The sequence below is a fragment of the Camelus bactrianus genome, chromosome 23, assembly GCF_048773025.1.
Source record: "Camelus bactrianus isolate YW-2024 breed Bactrian camel chromosome 23, ASM4877302v1, whole genome shotgun sequence".
Lineage (NCBI taxonomy): Eukaryota > Metazoa > Chordata > Mammalia > Artiodactyla > Camelidae > Camelus > Camelus bactrianus.
In genome coordinates, this window is record NC_133561.1 from 6,643,007 (window position 1) to 6,664,707 (window position 21,701).

The following is a 21,701-nucleotide window of genomic DNA, read 5'->3' on the forward strand; positions in this document are numbered from 1 at the left end:
ATAGCTCAACTCTTCCCTACCCAAGTTAGGAGAAACGTAGGGACTCACTGTGAATAGTCTGAGTGCTGACCCCACAATGAGACTGGGCTCCCAGGCTAGGAAAATAAAAATCAGGGAGAATTCCTGCACTCAGACTACTTCTCTAAGTTCTCCTTCCCTTTAAAGAAACTGGAACTGTGATTTGAAGAATTTTTACAGTGGGTATGAAGTCAAAAGACAAAGGGGACAAAGTTGAAACCAAACTCATAGATTAAACGCAGAGGAAAAATATTTTAGATACTACTTACTTATTTACTTCTGTATTTATTTTTGTGATTCTCCACTTTAACTGGTCCTGATCTTGTTGAATAAGGGTTTGATGCAGTCAAATAAGGAGCTTAAAAAGCACAAAGATGTTTAAGCAGATTTGATCTCTGAGATTTAAAAAATCTGAGTTTATGAATGTTACACAGCTTCTGCCTTCATAGGACACTTGGATTATTATCAGCTCTCATGGAACATTAACAAGATATCAGTATGTTGTCAAAAGACAAACTTAAACCCATCACAGTCCCCTCCAGTGAGAGCATTGTATACCAAATTAATGTATTTTTTAAATGTGAATGTGGATATAAATTATAATATATGATTCATACCCTAATAAAGGTACAAAATCGATTTATCTGGTGAGCCTTGATTAAAGGTTAAAGAGATAAAGAGTGATGTCAGTGGTGAAAAAAGACATCTTGGAAAGGAATTCAAAAGGCCAGAGTTTAACCAAGTCGTTCAAGGGGTGAGATTTCTGGCAGAAGGAGCAAAGGTACATATACTTGATCATGGTGTAGCCAGTTATAATATTTCATATTATTGGGATGTAGGTGGTGTAGAGATGAGGAGTAGATAGTAGATGCGAGGTGAGGCTCAAAAAGAACACAGGAGCTATGTTATGAAGGGGTTGGCCTGCACGACTAGGAAGTTTGGAAATGAGTGTCCATTAAAGGTTTAGGTAAGAGGGTGACTTGATATGACTTTCCATTCAGAGAGCTCTGACAAAATACAAAAGTGGATCACAATGTGTTAAGACCAACAAAGGGGGTGCCAGTTAGGTGGCTGTTGGAAAGGCAGAGGAAACAATGGGGCTCTGACGTACAGTGGTGACCGTGGTGATGGGAACCCACCAAATCAGCAGCACCTACCAATTAATTAGACCTGAGACTGAAGGAGAAATGTTCAGATGACTCATTGATTTCAGGCTTAGGCATCTCGGTGATGAGTGGCTGGTAAGGGAAGGAATGCTAGAGGGTATCAGAGGTCTTACTGCCTGAAGGGCACATCATTTTCGATGATGAGATGTTTGTGTAGCAGGCAGGTGGGGATGTCCATCTGGATTAGACAAACCCGGTCCCCCTCACTTGCATGACTCTGGGAGGGACATACACTTTTGTAAAATGTGCACAATGAGATATCTCAGCCTCCGCTGTCTATGGCCGCTGCCCTTCCCTCTGACTTCTCTTCCCCACACTCTCCTTCTCGACGGTGGCTGGGTGAGTGTGGGGGGCTCCAACTGAAAGGTGTGGAGGAGAGACTAGTTTAGGTTTAGAATCAAGTGTGTGGGGGGTTTACAACCCTGGTGCTAGCCATCCTGGCTCGGGAAAGGCTTTCAGGCACATGTGTATGGTCCCCGGTGCCAACTCACCTGACCTTAGGATGTGAAGGGGCAGGGCTGTGTCCCAGGTTGCCTGGCATAGAAACACATGGGTCACGGAGGAGAAATAAAATCTCAATGGATGGAACCACAAGACGTTTTGTGGAAAGTTCTTCCAGTCACCCAGATGTGAAAGCCTTTGTGTGGAAGATGTGGCTTTAAATTAGTGCTTGATCAAAACAGCAGCTCTTTTCTTTTATGAATATATTTGATAATGAAACACATGATTATAAATGCACCATGTTTCTTGCTTTCAAAGGGAATTCAAGAAATGAAGTTATCTGAATTCCCCTGAATTTGCTGGACACAAATCTCTAATAGTATTACACACGAGTTCATCTGTGTGAGAAGTCTCATGTTTTCTGCATTCATTCCAACTATCAGTAATAAGGAATATCTGACTAACCATGCCAGATGAAAGACTGATTTATCTTTCTATTCTCTATATAATATTCTAAGATAATCAATGAAAATGGAGTGAAGTATGGAGTTGTGTCAGACAGTTAATGAAAATGTGTTTCTTTTTTGGCTTCTGTGATATTAGGTATTTGTCAGCCTTTTAAAAAATCTTTTTGTTCAAATACGTGTTCACTTTTTAAACTAATTTCATATTCAGAGTTCTGTATTCCTTTTCATAAGGAAGGTCTTCTATATCATATAAGCTTCAGACCTCACAGGACCTGAATCCCTCCGGGAGTCAGAATACTCACAGTGATGGAGATTGGGGGTGAGGAAGCCCTGGGGAGAGTGCACTGAGGGGTGGGGAAGGAGAACGAGAATGGAAACCCAAATTTGGGAAACTAAGGAGCAGGCAGAGGAAGAGGAGTCCTTGAAGCAGGTGGAAAAGGAGCAGCTAGTGGGGAAAGGTGTCACAGAGTCGAGTCACGTGAGTTGAGTTTTCAGAAGGAAGTGGTTAGTGGTTTTCAGTTCCACAGAACGGCCGCCATGAGTGGGCTGAGAGCTGGTCACTAGATTTATCTCAAACAGTCATGGCAGTTTTGGTGAAAAGTGAGTGCTAATGACAAGTACAAGTTGTCATTGTACTGAGTCATGAACTTAAGATGAGCAAGTGAAGACAAAGTGCAGACACCATTTTCATGATGCTTGGTGGTGAGGACTAAGAATCATGGCACAGCTAGACCGGGGGTTAATAATGAGAGACAGCTGTTCCATTGGAGAGCGGGGGACTCGGGCGTCTGTACTGCTCACGCAGCTGAAGGACAAGCATGTACTTCCTTTACATCCTTCTAAGCCACAGGACACGGGCAGTTCGACAACTTTACTTGTGAAACGGAATTCCTTCAACATAAACCTAAGTCGTGGTCTTTGAGTCAGTCATTTCTCTTCTGCAAGATTTCCTATGCGTTTTAGCATGATTCTACCATTTTTCCAAGGCCCAAATCTTGACAATCCACCTTCCTTCCATTTGTTAAGCCAATCACAGGTGACCTGCACTGTTTCTTCCCCAGACCTCTCTTGACTGCGCTCACCCACGTGCTCCCTGCTCTCATCTCTGGTAAATGGCCACTGTGTTTTTCACGTGTTAGTGCACAGCCTGTCTTTTCTAAGTCTCAGCTAGCCCCTTTCAACTAGTCCATGTCTTTATATTTGCATATTTTGTATACAGTGATATTAATCATCAACATCCATCCTGCGTACACGTTAGCCTGCAGTTAACGTTTATGCCCTAGTTCTTTTAATTGTGTATTTTACGCAAAGGAAAAAGCTTACTCTTCTCTGTGAAAATACTTTAAGCTATGAGCTGCTGTCCAGATTCTGCTGTCTTTCCAGTTTAGACTTTTAAAAAATCTTTTGCATTTTTCACATTAATTACCTCAGAATTAATTCAATGAAAAATTCTTAAAACTCGATTGATCAGACAGTGGATATCAAACTCTTATACTGTTATAGCCTTTCAACATTGACTTAAGAAGTGTTCATTTATGTTTCAGGGCTAATGACTACATTTCAATTTTAATTGCAGAATGAGAAAATGAATGTATTTTGCTTATATTTAGCCTCTTTCTTCAAAGCTTTTGATTTAGAAAAATAGGTCTAATTTGATTAACACTTGCTTGCATTTTGTTTTTTCTGAGGCTTTATTCTTGTTTGAAATGGACGTGTCATGAATCACAATTTATATGGGCTTAAAAATAACCACTTGAAATAAGTAGGTAATGCTTTCACAAGACAGAAACTTAAACAGAAACAGTTCCCTAAATGGATGTATGTATGTGTTCACATATATGTATAACCTTAGATTTCTCAAAGAAATTCTAAGTTTACTTGAAGCCACTATGTAACAATACTTTTTACTCTTCATTGGCTTCTGCCATTTAATATAAAAACTACATTTGAGAGAATGACTTTTATCTGGCTTAAAACACAGTGAAGGCTCATGGTTTGAAGTTTCCAATCAATCTTTAACTTTCTAGTGTTGGGGCTCATTTATTCATTTTAAAGCACTGCTTCTAACAAAAAAAGAAAATCTAATAATAGAATCTATAGAATTGTTAGACAATAAACAGTGCTTTAAAAGCAAATTTTTAGTAGCTCCATCATAAATTCAACATTTACATCTCCCTTGAAGTGCTCCTGGTTTTCAATAGTGGATTTTGGTATGATCCCATAAAAGATTCATATTCAGACATTAAACAACACTGCTTTGAATGATTAATTTTAAAATCTATTTTTGTCTACTACATAATAGGAATTTCCCCTATCTTTCTTGTTTATAAGAAGTGAGGAAAACCAGTCTTGTGATTTTGATTCATGATTATGTCTTTGTGGTAAACATGACATATTTGGAAAGCAGAACAAAAACAGTAATTCAAAGGCGTTATTGACAAAAATATTTACTTCATAAAGACCTAAAGTGATACTCTAAAAATAAGACATTTTAATTAAAATCTATGTGAAACAAATGTAAGAATATGTAATATACCTCCTTTAGGACATTTAATTTTTTTCTTCTTAATTTTTAAAAAGAGCCAGATATTTATTGTATTTTATATCTAAGCCATCATCAGTCACAAAATTAATTATCCAAATATTACAACTTATTTTCCCTAATGCACAAAAAGAACAAAAGTATTAGAATAAAGAAACTACACCATATTTGTAAAAAAATTAATTGCTTCAGAATTCTTATTTGTAAAAATATAAGTTGATGAAAAGATACTTTATGTGAGATATCCAGAAATAAACAATCATCACCCAAGAAAAAAATGTGAACTTAACAAGACAGTTTTCTTTTTTCAGAAATATTCATAGCTGACTTTTATCTGAATATAACACAAGGCATAAATATTCAATATTCAAGGCTAAACAATAACCCTATTAAACTTCATTTTTTTTTCTCTACTAGACATCCAGTTCTGTTTTTGGATCTTAAATGAAATAAAGAGGAAAAAAATGATGTGGTTTCTTAAATAAATTAGGTTATTTAAAAAATCTGATTTTCCCACATTCTGTATTATACTTTTGAAACACACCAGTATCTGTTCATTATTAGGATTAATTATGCATATGCATTTTATATTCAAATGCACACTATAAATAGTATTTTTAATAAAACATAAAATTCCTCTGAAATGGAGTAGCCAAAGTAAATAGTTATTCCTTAATACTCATTCCCACCCCTTCCCCATGAAAATGAAATGGCAACTCTGACAGAATAGGAGGGACCCAGAGTGAGTGACTCTATTCATCTACTAACTGACTACTGCTGCGACATCATCCCACCAGTTTCACATCGCTGTGAAAAGAGTTCACTTTAAACTAATTGGCATCACCGTGAAGTAAATTACATGACTGTGTCGTTGGGCAGCAGATCAGGCCCATGCTAGGTATAGTTGGGGTGACACTCTTCTGTAGGGATAGTGTGGGTGAAGGCTGAAGAGGGAAGTTTTGCATAGGAAATAAATGTGTGAAAGCTACTGACACTGAGGCTCAATTGTCTGTTTTTGTTTTTAAAGAGACTTTTTTTCTTCTTTTTTTTTGGAATGGATCTTTTTAGTTTTCTGACAATGATTCATATTGATTACTCATGTTAGAACATGGCCTATATGATTGGGAAGATTAGCTGATCAGCTTCCATTTAAACAACGAGAAGGTCCATTTAATCTAAACCTCAAGTCTAGGATAATGGATTTGAACTTTCCTTGAAATTCCAGAAAATAAATCCAGATTGCTCTCCAAAGTTATGGGCCAGAAAACTACTATTGTTTAAAAGCCAAGATGGTACCAAGCTTATTGGAAATGATATTGGAAAGGAAATAGAAAAACAAATTTCTTTGCTTTTATTCTGTCAACATGTCCTCTCATCAGGAATATTATGGATAGACATAGTTACTACATCACACAAAATTAGAAAAAAATCTAGGAAAAGGTAAAGCAACAATGGTGAATAGAATGAATTCTATATATACACAGACTAAGACAAAAGTTTGGGAAAATAAAGTTTGACACTAGCTTATGCTTGTAATGCCCTAAAGGTTTTAGATTTTCGTAATATAGTGTTTAAAAAAATCTGATTATATTTTGAGGCTGAAATAGATCCTTCTGATGCAAGTATAAGAAACTATTTTCATAAACTTTTAGGAATCAGTACTCATTACTGATGAATTATCACTATTTGATATTTAAATGAATTCAAAAGAATTTTAGATTAACTGATGGATTGTGGCTCCATATTGGATTGTTAAAGAAGCTCAAATTCTTTGTGGAATACATATATCATTTAATTTCTTTGGGTCTTATCAAATGCAGGTCAAGTATAAATTGCTTTAAAATATATTTCGTAGGAAGTGTCAGAAAGTGGAAAACACTATGCTTGGAAAAACCCTCCTTATAATTTGAAGATCATATCTATGCCACTATCTTGTCATTTTACTAGTGCTTAGTTTAGTTTTTAATATAAGCATAATCACATCTTAAAGCTGATGTAAATATTTTTAGAAAGTGGCATTACACAATTATTAAATATTTAAGTATGTTACCAGGAACGTTAATGTTGTTATTCATTTTTTCACAAGTCAATTTTTATATAAAAATCCCATCTATAAAATCACTTATCAGTGATAACTGATGAAATAAAGTAACCTGTGGAGTGAAAGAGACAGAGAACAGCATCTGAAAGATGCACTTCTGATATTTTCCTGAAATTCCTGAACACCAAGTGGTCCAAAAACCTGAAATTATTTTTATTCCAAAAACTTGCAATTGTTTTCTTTTCTGTTCCGTTAAGCCAGGAAATCTATCATTATAGTTTGGGAGGGGGACTGAGTTGAGGAGATGAGGGAAGTTTTGCTATTGAGGGTCTTTGGTTGGGATCTATTAGGGGCCATTCAACATCCAATGTTTTTAACAGATCATTTAGACACGTACTGTATTTTTTACGCACTGGCAGTCGTCTGCTTCTAGGTGATGAAAGTTTGATTTGCGACTCCTCTGTGTCCTTAGAGAAGAGGCAGTCGTGGAACATGAGGCCTTACTCTACACTAACAAGAAGGAGTTTGCAAACTGACTGTGAAAGGACAATTCCAACATTCGATGAAAGGAACAGCGCCTGGGTATTTGAGGACGCGTAGAACATTAGACTCCCAGGCTGCGGCGCAGTTTTAATTGGGAAGGCGATGACTCTGCTGTTGTGGGAACAAGCAGCTGGCTGTGGCACCGTGGGAAGATCATGTTCCTACCAGCTCTGCCACTTACCAGCGTGTGACCTTAGGTAATAACCGAGATTTTTTTTTTTGTCTTTTCATGTCTAAAAGGAAAGATGTGGTTTTCATTTCTAAAGTCCCCTTTGTCTTTTAAAGTCTTTTTCATCTGTAGGAATAATTTTAAAATTTCCTATTTAAATAGGGACTACATTAAGGCTGGAATCTTCAGAAGAAATGTTCAAAAGGAAGTAACTCTTTTCTATTAAGTGCACCTTAAGATGCACTGAATACTTCACGACCAGTTCGTGTTGTCTTTCCTTTAAAGAATTTGCAAGTGTACAGGGACAGTTCCATTTGCATGTGTTTAAATCTTTATTTTTCAAGACAAAAAGGAGGCAAAATTTTGTCTATCAAATAGGTAGTCTGTGGAAACAAAATAAATCATGCTATTTTTCCTCCATTTTTAATGTTTAAATAACCTGCAAAATAGAGATATCAACAAAGTTAAATAAATCTCAGAAAATGAAATGGAAGCATGAAAGATCTATTGAATCTTAATAGTTTCTCATATCGACATGAAGTTATTCTTACTGATTGTGGGACATTTACATGTAAAAAGAAGCAATTTTAGGAACATCTAAAAATAAATGCATTTTAAAATTTCTTTGAGTTCTATAAACAAGTCCCTATGCTGAAGGACCGAGTGGATACTCAGCTCCGCACTCACTTGAGGAGGCGATGTTGCAGCAGTTTTTCATTTTATGGGACAGTTACTGCTGTGCAGTTCACCGTGTAAGGACTTAGCCATACTCCTTGCTTCTCCTCTTTCCTTTGTATTTTTATTGCTCTAAGAAAATCAATCGTCCCCACCCTCAGGGCCTTTTCCATACATGCCTATGTGATGCCATTGAATTAAACTAATTGATATATTTTGACAGTTTGATCAATTATATATATATTTGCCATTTTTCTTTTTCATTAACCTGAAGGCCATAGTAGTTTTGATAACCACCACATTATTATGTAGCAGATCCTGGCTGAAAAGAAGTAGTTGAATATGCTAAATGAAGGGTTATGTTTTGGTTCAGAATTTCTCTTTTTACAGAAGTGAGGTATTGAATAACGCAAGTGGTATTTAAAATCATGTATATGATGCTAAACAGACTCCCACTCAGCAACATGAAGATATATAGTTTCTTGAATTTGTAATGTCGTAGGAGTATTCACTTATGGTTAAGAGTGTATTATATTTCGATAAACTTCCTTTGTGTTCTCCCAGTAGGAGATTTTTAAGTACCTGGTAAAATAAATGCATTCCAAACAAATAACTTAGACATTCAGACTTCATATATAAAATATTATTTGCCTATTGGAGTATGACATGTTCTCTAAATCCTAAAAAAAACTTATGTTGTGGTTGAATATTTAAAACATTCTAGCCTTGAAGTATAGTCATGAAGAGTTAATCTATGCTATCACTTGTTTTCCCCCAATTATAACCGATTGTCATTTACCTTCTTTACAGGAAAGGGAGCCATTTTTTATGATTGCCAACCTGTTTGCTATTTACCAGTTGCTTATAAATCTCTGACTTTAGAAATCGAGGGAAAGAATCCTTGGCCATGAGACTGTAGATTAACTTCTGAGCCTCATCAAAGCATTTGAGAGTTGGTTCTGAAATGTTCTTTGAGATGAGGTCCCTGGTACTGAAGTCAATGTTAATCTGTGGAAATAAATTGCACAGCATTAGTTTAGTTTAATCAAAGAGTGCGTGTTTTGTACAGATGATAGATGCACAAATGATTTGAATTTTTTTCTAAACACAAAGTTAATCCGATGCAAAGCAACAGAAAGTCAGTGTTCATTTTCTGAAATGCAGAACACGTGCTTGGTTTAATTACTTTTCCTAGGTCGAGAAAGTTGGCATTGACAGAGAAGAGAGGTCAAACCTTATTTTCAGATTATGAAAAATGGCAAAGTGAAAAGGCAAACAAGGTATTTTATGATTGTGAATCTCTTTTCCCACCCATCCTTTATTTCTTTCTAGTACTTTGACCTTAGTATCTAATATGTGATTTCCACAGACAGGATAGTAATTAGAATTGACTAGGTTGCTCCCATCACCCATCCCCACCCTCCATACCTCCTCGTGTTGTTTCCCAGAATGTTGCTTTTCATTCTAATTTGTTCTTCTTGTTTGCCAAAATGGACCAAATAACAGCGCCCCCCCCCCCAGTTCACAGACCCCCATGCCTCCCACATAATATACATATATATGTGTGTGCATACATCCTTGTCCCCATAACACTCCCACAGAGTGCTCTCAGCAAGGTCTCATAGAGATCTGTTATGCTGGAACACACCATTCATCTGCAAATGCCCAAACTTTGTGGAGATACTTCTTCAGTTCCTCCCTGATTCCAGGCTATATTCTGAGAAGCAGAAAATTTCATATCCAAGTTGTTTCACTTCAACTGAAGATATTCATGAAGTGCAAAAGAGATCTGAATCTTAAAATTCAAATCTCACCAAAGGCAGGTGCTAGATTCGTCTTATTCATCAGTTTATTTTTTGGCACTTAGCAGACTGTCTACCCCACAGTAAGCCATCAATAAGTATTTGTTGAGTAGAATTAAAATGTCTTTTGGCAAAATGGGGGAGACTTTAAAAATGCCAGAATTTGGGGGTCTGGTAAAAGACTGTAAGTGACCACTTATGCTTATTGAATTGAAGCTAAAATACAGGCAGGCAGACCTTCAATCAAATCTCTCCTCAGCCGCCTACTTGCTATTCAGATGAGTAAAGCAAGTTCTGTAATTTGCTTCAATCTTCAATTTCCGTGGTGTAAAAGGGAATGGTAATAGCATCGATCTTAAAGTGTCCTAAGGACTAAATGAGATAAGTCACGTCAAACTATTTTAATATTGTTATTCTAGGAAGAAGAACAGAAGAAAAAATTCATTTTGAAAAGAATCATCAAAGGCCACTATTTGCTCACTGATGTTTTCTTTCTTTAGGGATTTCAGCTCCTCAGGGATCCCAGGATACACCTGCCCTTTTGTTTTTCTGATCATCCTCTCAGGTCCTCCAGCAAAGTTCCAGATCAAATGCTGCAACTTCCTTGAAGGCCTCAAAATCTGGGATCAGTTTCTGCTTCTTTGTACAGGAAGATGGTGTGGAGTAGTGGGAACATTTTAGGATACTTTTCAAGTCTGCGCTCTAAAACTTCTGAGCTTGTGACCAGAGGTGAGTTACTTTCATGCTTCCAAGCTCAGCTTTTTTCATCTCTAAGCTAGGCAGTTCTCGACTGGGTTGTTAAAAGGATTAAAGTGAGATGACCAGTACATTCACTGATTCCACAAATATTTATGCGTCTGTTATGTGCCAGATTCTTTCTGTATTTGGGGAGAGACCACCCAGCACTAAATAAATAGTATTATTTTAAATGTGCACTTGAAGGATGAGAAGAAGCCAGCTCTCTGAGAATCTGAGGAAGAACATTTCCGGCAAAATACGACAAAGGCAGAGTCCCTGATGCAGGAAAGAATTGGTTATGTTCTGCAGAACCCCTGAGCTTGGACGGTGCGAGCAAGAAAGTTCCTGTGGTCAGGCTGGAAGAGGAGACTCAGGCCGAGTCCCGTAGGCCTGTCTCCTGTGGCGAGGGCTTCTCGCTTTTCTACTGAAAGCAATGGGAAGACACTGGAGAGCTTTGAGCAGGGAAGCGGCATAACAACACATCGTGAACCTAGGACAGTGCCTCCCTCGTGGCGGGAACCAGTGAGTGGCGGGTGTTGCCGAGATCGGGGAGTGGCTGGTAAGCGGGGAGTCTAGTCTGTTTCATGCATCCTGCCTTGTGTTGTGGGGATATGAGGATATGGGAATATGCGTTGCTTGCTCTCTCCTTTAACTGTGTGGTTCATGCTGTCATGGCCTCGTCTGCAATTTGTTTAACTTTATATCCCCTGTAATGATGAATATAGCAAGTTCACTCCCTCAGGCATTCATTCACTGATATCGGGGCCTCTGAGTGCTGGCTTCTATTACTATTCTGTTATTTCGGTCACAGCTGAACCTCTGCAGTAACTCCTCATTCCCTATTTAAAAAGCCCAAAGCCATCACCTTGGCATTCACGGCCTTCGCAATATGATCCAAATGGATACATGTCCTCTCCTCCCCTCAACTTCCTTGTACTCTCTCAGCAATGGACGTTTTCCCACGCTATCCCCACTGAGCTGAAAGCCACTCCTGCTCAGCTAAGTCTTTCACAGTCTTTTGTGTCCTTAAGGCTACATTCAAATACCATCTGCCTTGTGAAGTTTACTTGTAGATTTTTTTTCCCCTTGTCTGACTTCTCAAAAGACTTTGTGTTACTTCCACAATATTTACATTTCACCCGTCCCTCACCATGTTTTGTGCAGCCTTAAGGACTCAATAAATATATGTTGTATAAATAAAGTGAAAAAAGTTTCTACATTTGTTACAAGTCATGTTAAGATTTTAAACAGAACAATTCCATTTTAGTCTGATACTGATAATTAATATTATTTGTTCAATATATTGAGATTGTACTTCTGACTTATCCATCCCATTTTTTCCGATTTGCCTGTTTCCCTACCAAGGAGCTGCCAACATCAGCTTTTGATTGCTAAGTGATGAGCAGAGATACCGTACCCAGGAGATAATCAGTAGTATTATGATGTGACTTGGCAGTTCAGTTTAATGTAAGTGACAAAATATCACACCCACATTATTTGTATAAATGTCATTATTTTTCTCCAAGTTGTTCAAGCTCAAAATGTAAGAATCATCTCTGACACCTCTTTTTCCCTCTGATCTCTCTGTCTCTGTCTCTCTCTCTCTCTCTCTCTCTCTCTCTCTATATGCTTTCCTTATTCACCTTTTATTTTGTAGTTTCACATGCTCTTTTTCATTCTCACTCCTGTGTCTCCAGTTTAATCTCCCATAACCTAACACTTCCCCTAAACCATGGAATTTACCTCTTACCTGATGCCTCTTCTTACAATGTCTTTCCTTTCTAAACACTGTGGACACCATTACTAGATCAGTTTCACCAAAACATCACTTTCATTGTTTGAATATTCAGCTGACAATGCATTACTTACTATAACATGAAGTTTAAACATCTTACGCCATCATTAGAGCTTCCTCACACCTGGACTCCGTGTGTTGTTTTGAAATCATCTCCTACGTATCTTCAGTGCTGTCCATAAAGCTGTCCTACTTTCTGTTCCCAAAATGAATCTTGCATTTAAAGCCCTGTTTATACTGTTTCACCATCTGAAATCCCTCTTGCCTCCAAAATTTTACTCTGTGCAGAGTATCCTCAATCCCTGATGATTTACCTTAAATTGAATAGCCTCCAAGAAGCCTTCCCTGATCACAGAAGGAAAGTCACTATAATTTCCTTATCATCATACATTATTTTGATTTAAAAATCTTAAGAAGTTTGACTTCTTGCTTAAACAGATTTGGATACAGTTGTTTCTGTTACTGTTAAGTATTCAGTTTGATAATCAGAGAAAGAAGATTTGTCACTACCAAGGAAATTCAGTAGTTTGTGACAAGGAATTAGTTAATCTGTCTTTTATCTGCTATCTTTTCCTTATTTTTTTCATGAATTCTTTTTTTTTTCCTACATGTCCCTCCAAGCATGAGCAAAGCAGATAAGCATCATCTAATGTCTGTCCCAAGTCTTCTTCTCTCCCTGGATTTTTTTCCTTGTTGACTTTGTCTCTCCCATTTCAAAATATTTGAGCAATGGCATTAACTCAGAAATAATCATAAGGATACTTAAATATGATTATTTTATAATAATAATAATAGTAATGATAGTAGATAATAATAACTAATGTTTATCAACTATTACTGCTAAGTTGTGCTAAGTCTCAGTCTTCATACAGCTACTTGGTGTCACGCAGACGACTATGAGATAGTATTATTACCCCTTTTTTCTGAAAAAACAAAACAAAAACTCATCTGAAGAAGTAGTTGGTTTTTGGTAGTCATTTCTAGAATTTATTCATTTGAAGTATTTCATTGAATTGTGCTCAGGTTTGATGATATAAAGATGGTTAAGTTGAAAGTCAATCAAGAAGACAGATTTTGAGAAAATAATTCAAAGGGAAAAATATACCTTCTGAAAAATAAAAACCACTTTCTGAAAGAAGTGAGATTTTAAGCTGAGCCTCAAAGTATTATTATGAGTAGAGAAGGTGAAGAAAGGGACTTGTTCAGGGAGGGAAAACGGAAGGAAGCCCAGTGGGTTTTCAGGGAAAGAAGGGCCACAGCCTGGAGAGGCATGAAGGTCCAATCACACAAACTTCTATAGGTCTTGGTAAATAATTTTTACTTAACCTGAGAGCAAAAGGAGAATTTTAAGTAAGGGACTGATGTAAACACGTGTTTGAAAAAAACATATCACTGGCTGCTGTGTGGTATAATAACTAGGTGTGGATAAAGGGAAGAAAAATTAGGAAGTCATACCAGAAACTCAGGTGGTCAGTGATGGTGGATCAGGCTGGGTCATGTCACAGAGAATGGGGGGAAATGCATAGATTTCAAAGATATTTAGAAAGTAGAATGGGTGGAGCTTACGATTGAATATTTATCAAGGAACAATACCTTTAAAAATGGTGTTTAGAAATATTCTGAAGAATGAGATGATAGCAAGTATTGATGGATTGGATATGGTGTATAAACAGAAGAAAAGAATCAAGGGTGACTATTGATTATTTAGCCAGAGAGAATAGAAGAGTGGAGTGGCCAGGAACTCGGCTGCAGAGGCTCAGGGAGAAGAAAGTTCTGAGCAGAGAATCAGGACTCAGATTTGTGTTTAAGTTTGAGATGCCCTTTTAAAGCCATAAGACTGGAAGAGACCACCGAGCAGCAAATAGGTGAGGACCGCCTCCCCTCAGGATGGTGTGTGCTGGGTCATGAGTGGAAACAGCACAGAGTAGTCACTAAGAGGAGGAAACCCAGTTCTGGAAGCCAACTGAACATAGCGTGTCAGTTAGGAGAGGTGATCATGTTGTGAAGTGCTCCTCAGGAGTCTGTCCTGGTGAGCTTTGAGAACTGTCTGCCCAAAGTGCCTTGTCTTGTCTTCTTGACTCCCCTGAACTTTCAGTGTCAAGAAAAAAGTGAAAATATCAGGCCTCATTATATATTTTGAGACACATATTCCTTTAATATAATCACTTTTAAGCACGTGTTTGCGAACTGCAGCCCCAACTTTGCACTCATCTCAAACTTGATTTTTGGTTGGGTTCTGCTGGAAGATTCATTCATATCCATTCATTGCTAAGTTTCTATCTCAAAAAGTACAGCAGAGGAGGTGATGATCTTGGAGTGGATTGAAGGCGGGGCCGCTGTGAGGAGGTAACCCTCTACCGAGGCAGACCTTCCAGCTACATGGTCTCAAGGCCCTCCTGAGCACTTGGGAATTACAAAGTTTGGCTCCGTATCTCAAACTCGTGGGTCCAGAGAATGGGCTGAGTGGCATATCAGTTGATGAAATAAACAGAGTTATATCTATATTATTTACTGACACGAATAGCCACTTGCATTTTGTTTCTATGGATACACTCAAGTTTCAAAGGTGCTGAGAAATACATTTAATCTGCTTATTTTTCAAAAGGTCACAAATTATCTTAGATTTCTGAGACCACAGCACTGCCAATCTCAGAAAACAAGACTCAGGATTGTGATTCTTACTGAATGACAGCTGAGATGTCATCGCGACTGTTTAGCGGCTTTTAAATCCTGTCAGTTTTGAAAAGGCCTTGACACAGCTGACATTGACGACAATCCATTGCATTAATATGACTGCCTTCTGAATGATGTTCGTGGTAGCTGTTTAAAAACGGTTTTATTATAACGAGCCAGGGGTATTTTAATAATACTCAGGTGATTTTGATATGTGCAAGTTATGCATGCCAATTCTTTTCTACACCAGCAGTTTTAAATTCTTTTGGCTTCCAACAAATTATTTTAGCAGGAAGAATACATTTTTAACTATACCTTTTGGCTTTCCTGTGACCCTAAACAGTGCTTTATGTATTTTTACATAATTTGAATGAAAGTTTTCAGTTGAGTTCTCACATTCAAATTAGGTGGCCTTTTCCTCATTTAGAATGTATAGCGAAGCTGGAAACTGTCATTATGCAAAAAGTGTGCACATGCATATGTAAAACGCCTTACTCAAATGGGGCAGGCAGCTTCCTAGACCTCATTCACAACCAAGCTTAAAAATTACTATTCAAACGAAAGCTGCCTATAATCATGTTTTTGGTTACATGAGTCTATTTAATCACCACTAGCACCTCCAGTCTTACTGCGTTTTTGGCATCATTAAAGGTGGACGAACGTCCTGAAATACATTCTCAAGGGTGGCTATTACAGTTGAAAAGAGCCAAGTTTGTAACATGGAGATGGAATTACCCTGCACAGGACAGGATTCTTTTGTTGGGATTGGTTTTAAAGGCAGAAATAAAGAACATGGAACTAACACGTTAAACTGGTCAAGAGAAAAGGGAAAAAAAAAATCAAATGTATGCCATCATAATGCATAAAAGCATAATGTACACGGATTGCTAAAAATAGATATAGGTAGCAAATGCTATGGGGGCAGCTGAAAAGGAGTTAGACTCACAGTTTCCTTCACCCACCCCAATATGCTAATCCAAGATTAATTTCAGTGGCGCAGGGACCTGTGGAAATTCAAAAAACCCCTGAGCATTTTGTTCTCGAGTAGAAAATGCAGCCGTCGTTTTTTCAGAGGGCCACGGTGATACTGCAGGTTATTAGAGGAAATATTCCTGCCACTTTTTTTTTTTTTTGCTTTATATTTTAAAAAGTTATACAAATTAGAGAGAATATGAGAAAAGAAAGAAAGCTTTTGATAGAAAGGAAGATAGAATCTTTGTGAGAAGGTAATTGTATGCTTTTGCCTTTAGCATAAACATCAAGGTTCCCAGGCTGTGTCATGAACCTTGAAACTAGTCTTAGATCTAGAAAAAAGAATTTGAAATGTAAAAGCTTGGATGGAAGACCTCTCTCCTTGTGATCTGTGTCTCTTAATGACTGCAGGCCTCATCATTTTACCTCTAAGTCTCAGTTCATTTTTCACCTGTACAACGTGGATGAGCGTCATGCCTCCCTAGGAGCGAATGTGGTGATCAGATCAGGTCGTCCATGCGAGGGCACTGGGCAGTTGTTGCTTCTAGTTTCTTCAGCTCTGCTCCCTTGTCTTTCCCTCTCTTCTTCCTCCTCCTCCTCTCCCTCACTCCTACCTTCTCTCTCTTTCTCTTCCTTTATAAGCGATCCCTTTAAGATGAAATAAACAAGAATGCAAACATCACAGGGGTGCAGGAGACCGACACGCTGAGACTCACAGTGCTAGGCTTCTTTCACTCCCGGACTAACCTTCTGGGCACTGGCTGGTCCTCTGGTTGACTCATCTGTCGTCTTCCTCCCCTGTTGTCCTTCCCTCCTCCCGTTTTGTCATAGTTCCTTCTATACTCAAATTTCTTTTTATTTTTTAATTCTTTTTTTAATTTTTAAAAAATTCTCAGGGGAGGTAATTAGGTTTATGTATTAATGGAGGCACTGGGGATTGAACCCAGGACCTTGTGCATGCTCAGCACACACTCTACCGCTGAGCTCTACCCTCCCCCCACGCTCAAACTTCTGATCAAAGCTTACTGATTCTTTTGAGCTACATTTCCTGATGCCTTCAACTTGGATTTTCCTGTTGATGCTACCATATCACCTGTATTTCCTTCCCGATCACGACACTCATGAAAGTTTATTATAATTCTCTATTTCCTATACTAGAATCTTCCCACCAAGAGGGTTAGCTTCATTTATTCAGGGACTCTGACTGTCTTTTTTTGTTAGCTGCACCAACATGGTGCTTGGTATATAATAGACACCTAACTATTGATCAGTGTGTAAAAACTTAGGAAATTAATAATCAGCAAACATTGTATCTGGAGGTGATTCTATCGTTGAGGGGACACTGTGGGCCAGCAGCAAGTTGTGGGGCAGGACTAAGACTGAAAATAACATCAGCACATTGGGGAAGTGGCACTGAAAAATGCAAAGAAAATACGGATATGAAGTGGAGAATACAAAATTGGCTTTATAGTAATATCAGGAAATGCCTGCAGATGCCCATGGGCTTCCCACTACCAATAAAACGTCAATCTATTTCTTCCCTCAAGACTCAGCTTAAAACTAACCTTATTTAAAATACAGGCCTTCTCTCAATGTCCTGCCTCAATACTTCTCAATCATTATATCATTTTAGGTATAATGCAAACCATTTCATCTGCTACTTTTTAAAAAATTTTTGCACTTAATCATTTATTGCTTTGCTGTTTTTTCTTAGTTCTATAAATTTCATTTTTTAACCTGAGAAGGAAAGTTTCCTTTGAGCCAAACCATAGTTTCAACCTATTGTATTTTCTTGCATTTTCTTATCAAGCTGCTGAGTTCACACAACATAGTGCATTATATGTATGTGTTTACTACCTGTTCTCTTGCTTAGACTGGGCTTCCCTTTCATGGGGGGAACTTATCTTGGGAAAGTGAATAGTAGGCACAGAATAAGCATTTGTTGAAGTGAAATCAAATATGAGTCAATAAATAATATTATACTGCATTAAAAATAAATGCAAAAAACCCAGACACAGATATTTAAACAGTGTCCTGCAAAGTCCCATTAAGATATCTTTTGCTTTCTGACAATAATTTCCTGTTTTATGAGTTATGATGTCCTCACATTGAATAAATACATTTAAGAATCAAATATTTTGTATTAACATTTTTTTTAATTTAAAAAATTGCCATTGTATTTATTCCTGGATTGGTCATAATATTAAGTTGAATTTATATAATTTTAAAATATTTCACTGTATTATAACTTGGAATGATTTCTCATCTCACAGAATGACAATCAAGATAAATGTTTTCTCTTTAATCACATATTTTCCATCCTGACCAATTTTCTTTTTAATATAAAGAAGCAATGATATAAATACAATATATATAAATGATAGAAATGTAAATATTTAAAACAATGTCTTAGCTGACTATGAAAATATTATTTTAATTTTTGGAAGATTTACATTCTTTTAAAACCAAGTAATAATATTATCTCCTCAAAATTTCCAAATATTATGAAACTAGTAGTCCAAATTAAAGGAAGAACAAATACAAGAATTGTTTTCTTTGCCACTCACTGGTTCTTACTGTGTGCAAAGTAAGGACACTTTAAAATATATATTGCTTATCTAATAATTTTCTTATTTTCAAATCACTTAGTCATAACTAATTTTTTTTCTGCAGTATCTTCTCCTGAAAATATCTAGGTACAATCCATTGAATGAGTAGCTCTTTCTGTCTGAAACTAGTGATTTGTTAACATGTTTTTCTAATATGTGTTCACGTATATATATTTGTCAAGTCCTTTAAAGTTGCTTGTCCTCAAATGTTCTTAGAAGCTAATGGTTGTTTTCAGGGTGATTTAGTGGTACTTACAGTGACTTGTGTAAAGAAAGAAAAGGATTAAACTTTTTAAAAACTATTCAGCATGATGTAAACCCTAGACACATGGTCTTGTTTATCATTGTCATCTGTCCTGTGTGGTTGTTATATGATTTTTTACAGATGAGGAAACTGAGGCCCAGAGGGATGAAAGAGGTCACAGGATTTGAATCTGTTAACTCTAACCTTTAGGTTTTCCACTACGTCACACAAACTCTATTAGTGTAGAAACCAGAGAATGTAACACTGTAAAGTAGAGGGTTTGAGGTCCATTGGGGTTATTACCATCTCTCATAGAGACCTGGAAGTTCCAATGCTGTGGGCAGTTTTGCCTATTAGAATAGGAAACTGAGAACCATTAGTAACGTCAGTCTATCGACAGCGGTCATTTGGTAAATTTAGTATAGTCTAATTGTAAATTGTGTGATTGCATCAATTAAACATATTGTCATGTTAGCAATTTTATAGATAGGAAATAAAGACATGAAAAGTTGAAAAGAAAGTAAATGGAATTTAATAGACATCTGGATAATGTGACTTTGTCATTGTACTCTACTTTTGAGGTTTTCTGTCAAGGAAATTGGTTATAATTTTGCTTCTTTGTAAGAATCAGGTATATAACTAGGAGTATAAAACATGGAGAATACTCTCATGAAATCTCATTCTTGAATTAATTTTCTGCTTATGACAATCATATTTTCCAACCTCCACATGAAATATATCACCTTGTCTTGTTAAGTCTGCCTACCAAATAAATCCAGACCTCTTCCCAGTCTTTCTTTATCTCTCCTGCTGCCTATCCCTCTGTAACCGCCTCCTCCTCATTAGCAATATCAACATGCTTGTGATTTCTGGAGAACACTAGGGGGCTTTGTTCATCCCTACTACACCTGTGCCCTCAGTCTGAGATATTCTTTCTTCATTTGCTCTCTTGATAAATATTACTTATTTTTTCATGACATACCTTTTTCATGTGAACTAGCCTGAAAAACCATCCCTTCAACTCTCCAAATAGACTTAATTCGCTCTTTCCCACTGTGCTAATAACAACTTCAAATTATTAAATTATTATATTGCTTATTATGTATTTGACTGGTTTTTTCACATGTCACTCTCTCCTTTTACTCCAACTTCATTATGGAAACAAGCACTCAAAAAATTAATTTAATGAAGTAACATACTAAGAGTTGGATTATATTTAATATATAACTGAGGAATTATAAATACCTTGAAGACTGCAATTGGTAAATAAGAGACAAATGCCCATTAGTAATTTAAATTGGAAATAACTAATGGCAAATAATAGGAAAGATAATGACTATTTCAAATGTAGAAATACACTTTGCTTTCAATGAGAATTTTGTCATATCCAAAAACAACATTTTTAGATACTTTAAGGAGGCAATATAATCTACTATTTGAAAATCAGCCATAAATTTAATTATGTTTTATGTAGTAAAGATTAATTAGATGGACAAATTATTAAAAACTATGAAAGTTTTATATCCTAAAATAGTAATTGTATTATTTAAAATTATTACCACATAAAATTATTTTGGAAGGAAAGAGGAAAATAAGCAAACCTCTTTTGTCAATATTGATAATTTATTATATATCATAACTTTGAATTCAGCTATAATTAAGAGATTACCTTTCTTATTAGAAGATTTTTTCATACATAATGTTTGAGAAGGTTATCCTAAAATAATCATTATTAAGTAGACAAATTCATAAAGAAGAAAAAAAATCTGGCTTTCAAACTAATATTACAGAAAATAGGATACTTTTAGAGTTGATTTCAGAGCCTTTTAGGGAATGACACATTAATCAACATGACAAATCTTATATACTACAGTTTCAGTTTTCCAGAATTATTTATTGATTCTTAGATAGTGACTGATAAATGAGTGCTGAAATAGGTCCATAGGAGTTAAGTCATTTTCTCTTTCCCCCTTTGAATTCCAGGCTAAGTTTCAGTGCTTCATATGTCTGCAATGTTGTGCTCTGCCAATACATACAGCAGTAATTAATGTTCATCTAAAACTTGTACTGTTGATCCGGCAACTTTATGCCCTAGGTTTTCGGAAAGTGTTTGCCTTTCATCTATTCTGTCCTCTGTCTTCATAAGCACAATAACTTCTCATACCATGAATTTTAATTTCGGATTAGAAAATACAGTAACTGTCACTTATGAGGATATCAGTATTTCAACTCTGTAGGGAAAGATGACGTCTTGTACTAGTAGTTTATGTTTGGTGCCAGAAGTTTAATGTAGCTTCCCCTTTGCTGCTTATCATTAAAACTCTTTGCTTGTATGTTATGTTCAATGAGGAACCAAAACAGTTTTTAAATATAAATAGCTTAAACTTTGAAGTTAAGCATTAAAGGGATATGCAGAGATGATCGTGGTGTGGTTCTGGATATAAAGTCAAAAATAAATGATATGTTACACACGTAGAACACTTTTTGGGGGACTATTCTCTGTGTCATTTCAGGTTTTCTATTTTCCTGATCTTAAAGCAGCATTGGTGGGTCCTGACCACTGGAGACAATGCCTCACATCTTTGGCTCATTTTCACCGTTGTAGGGTCAGGCCGCTCAAGACGGCTGTGCTCTTGCCCTCTGCACATCCCCTGCACATCCCCTGCTGGACCAGTGCCTGCTTCACCTACAGCTCTCACCTGCCTGGCCGTCCTATGTGCCAGCCCCAGGCCCCAGCTGGTGCTTGTTCTCATCAAACAGGCGTGAAGGGCGTGTCCCTCTGCGGGTTTCCCTGGTAACCAACGAG

At 36.9% G+C, this 21,701-nt stretch overlaps 1 protein-coding gene across 1 annotated transcript in view; it reads right to left on the reverse strand.

Moving 5' to 3' along the window:
• Positions 1–8,831: 8,831 nt before the first annotated feature.
• RGS21 (regulator of G protein signaling 21) overlaps positions 8,832–21,701 on the reverse strand; it is a 31,591-nt gene continuing 18,721 nt past the window's right edge. Inside the window, exon 5 of the mRNA XM_074351451.1 lies at positions 8,832–9,070. Coding sequence (XP_074207552.1) covers positions 8,867–9,070 — 204 coding nt within the window. The 3' untranslated portion in view covers positions 8,832–8,866. The remainder of the gene's footprint in view (positions 9,071–21,701) is intronic.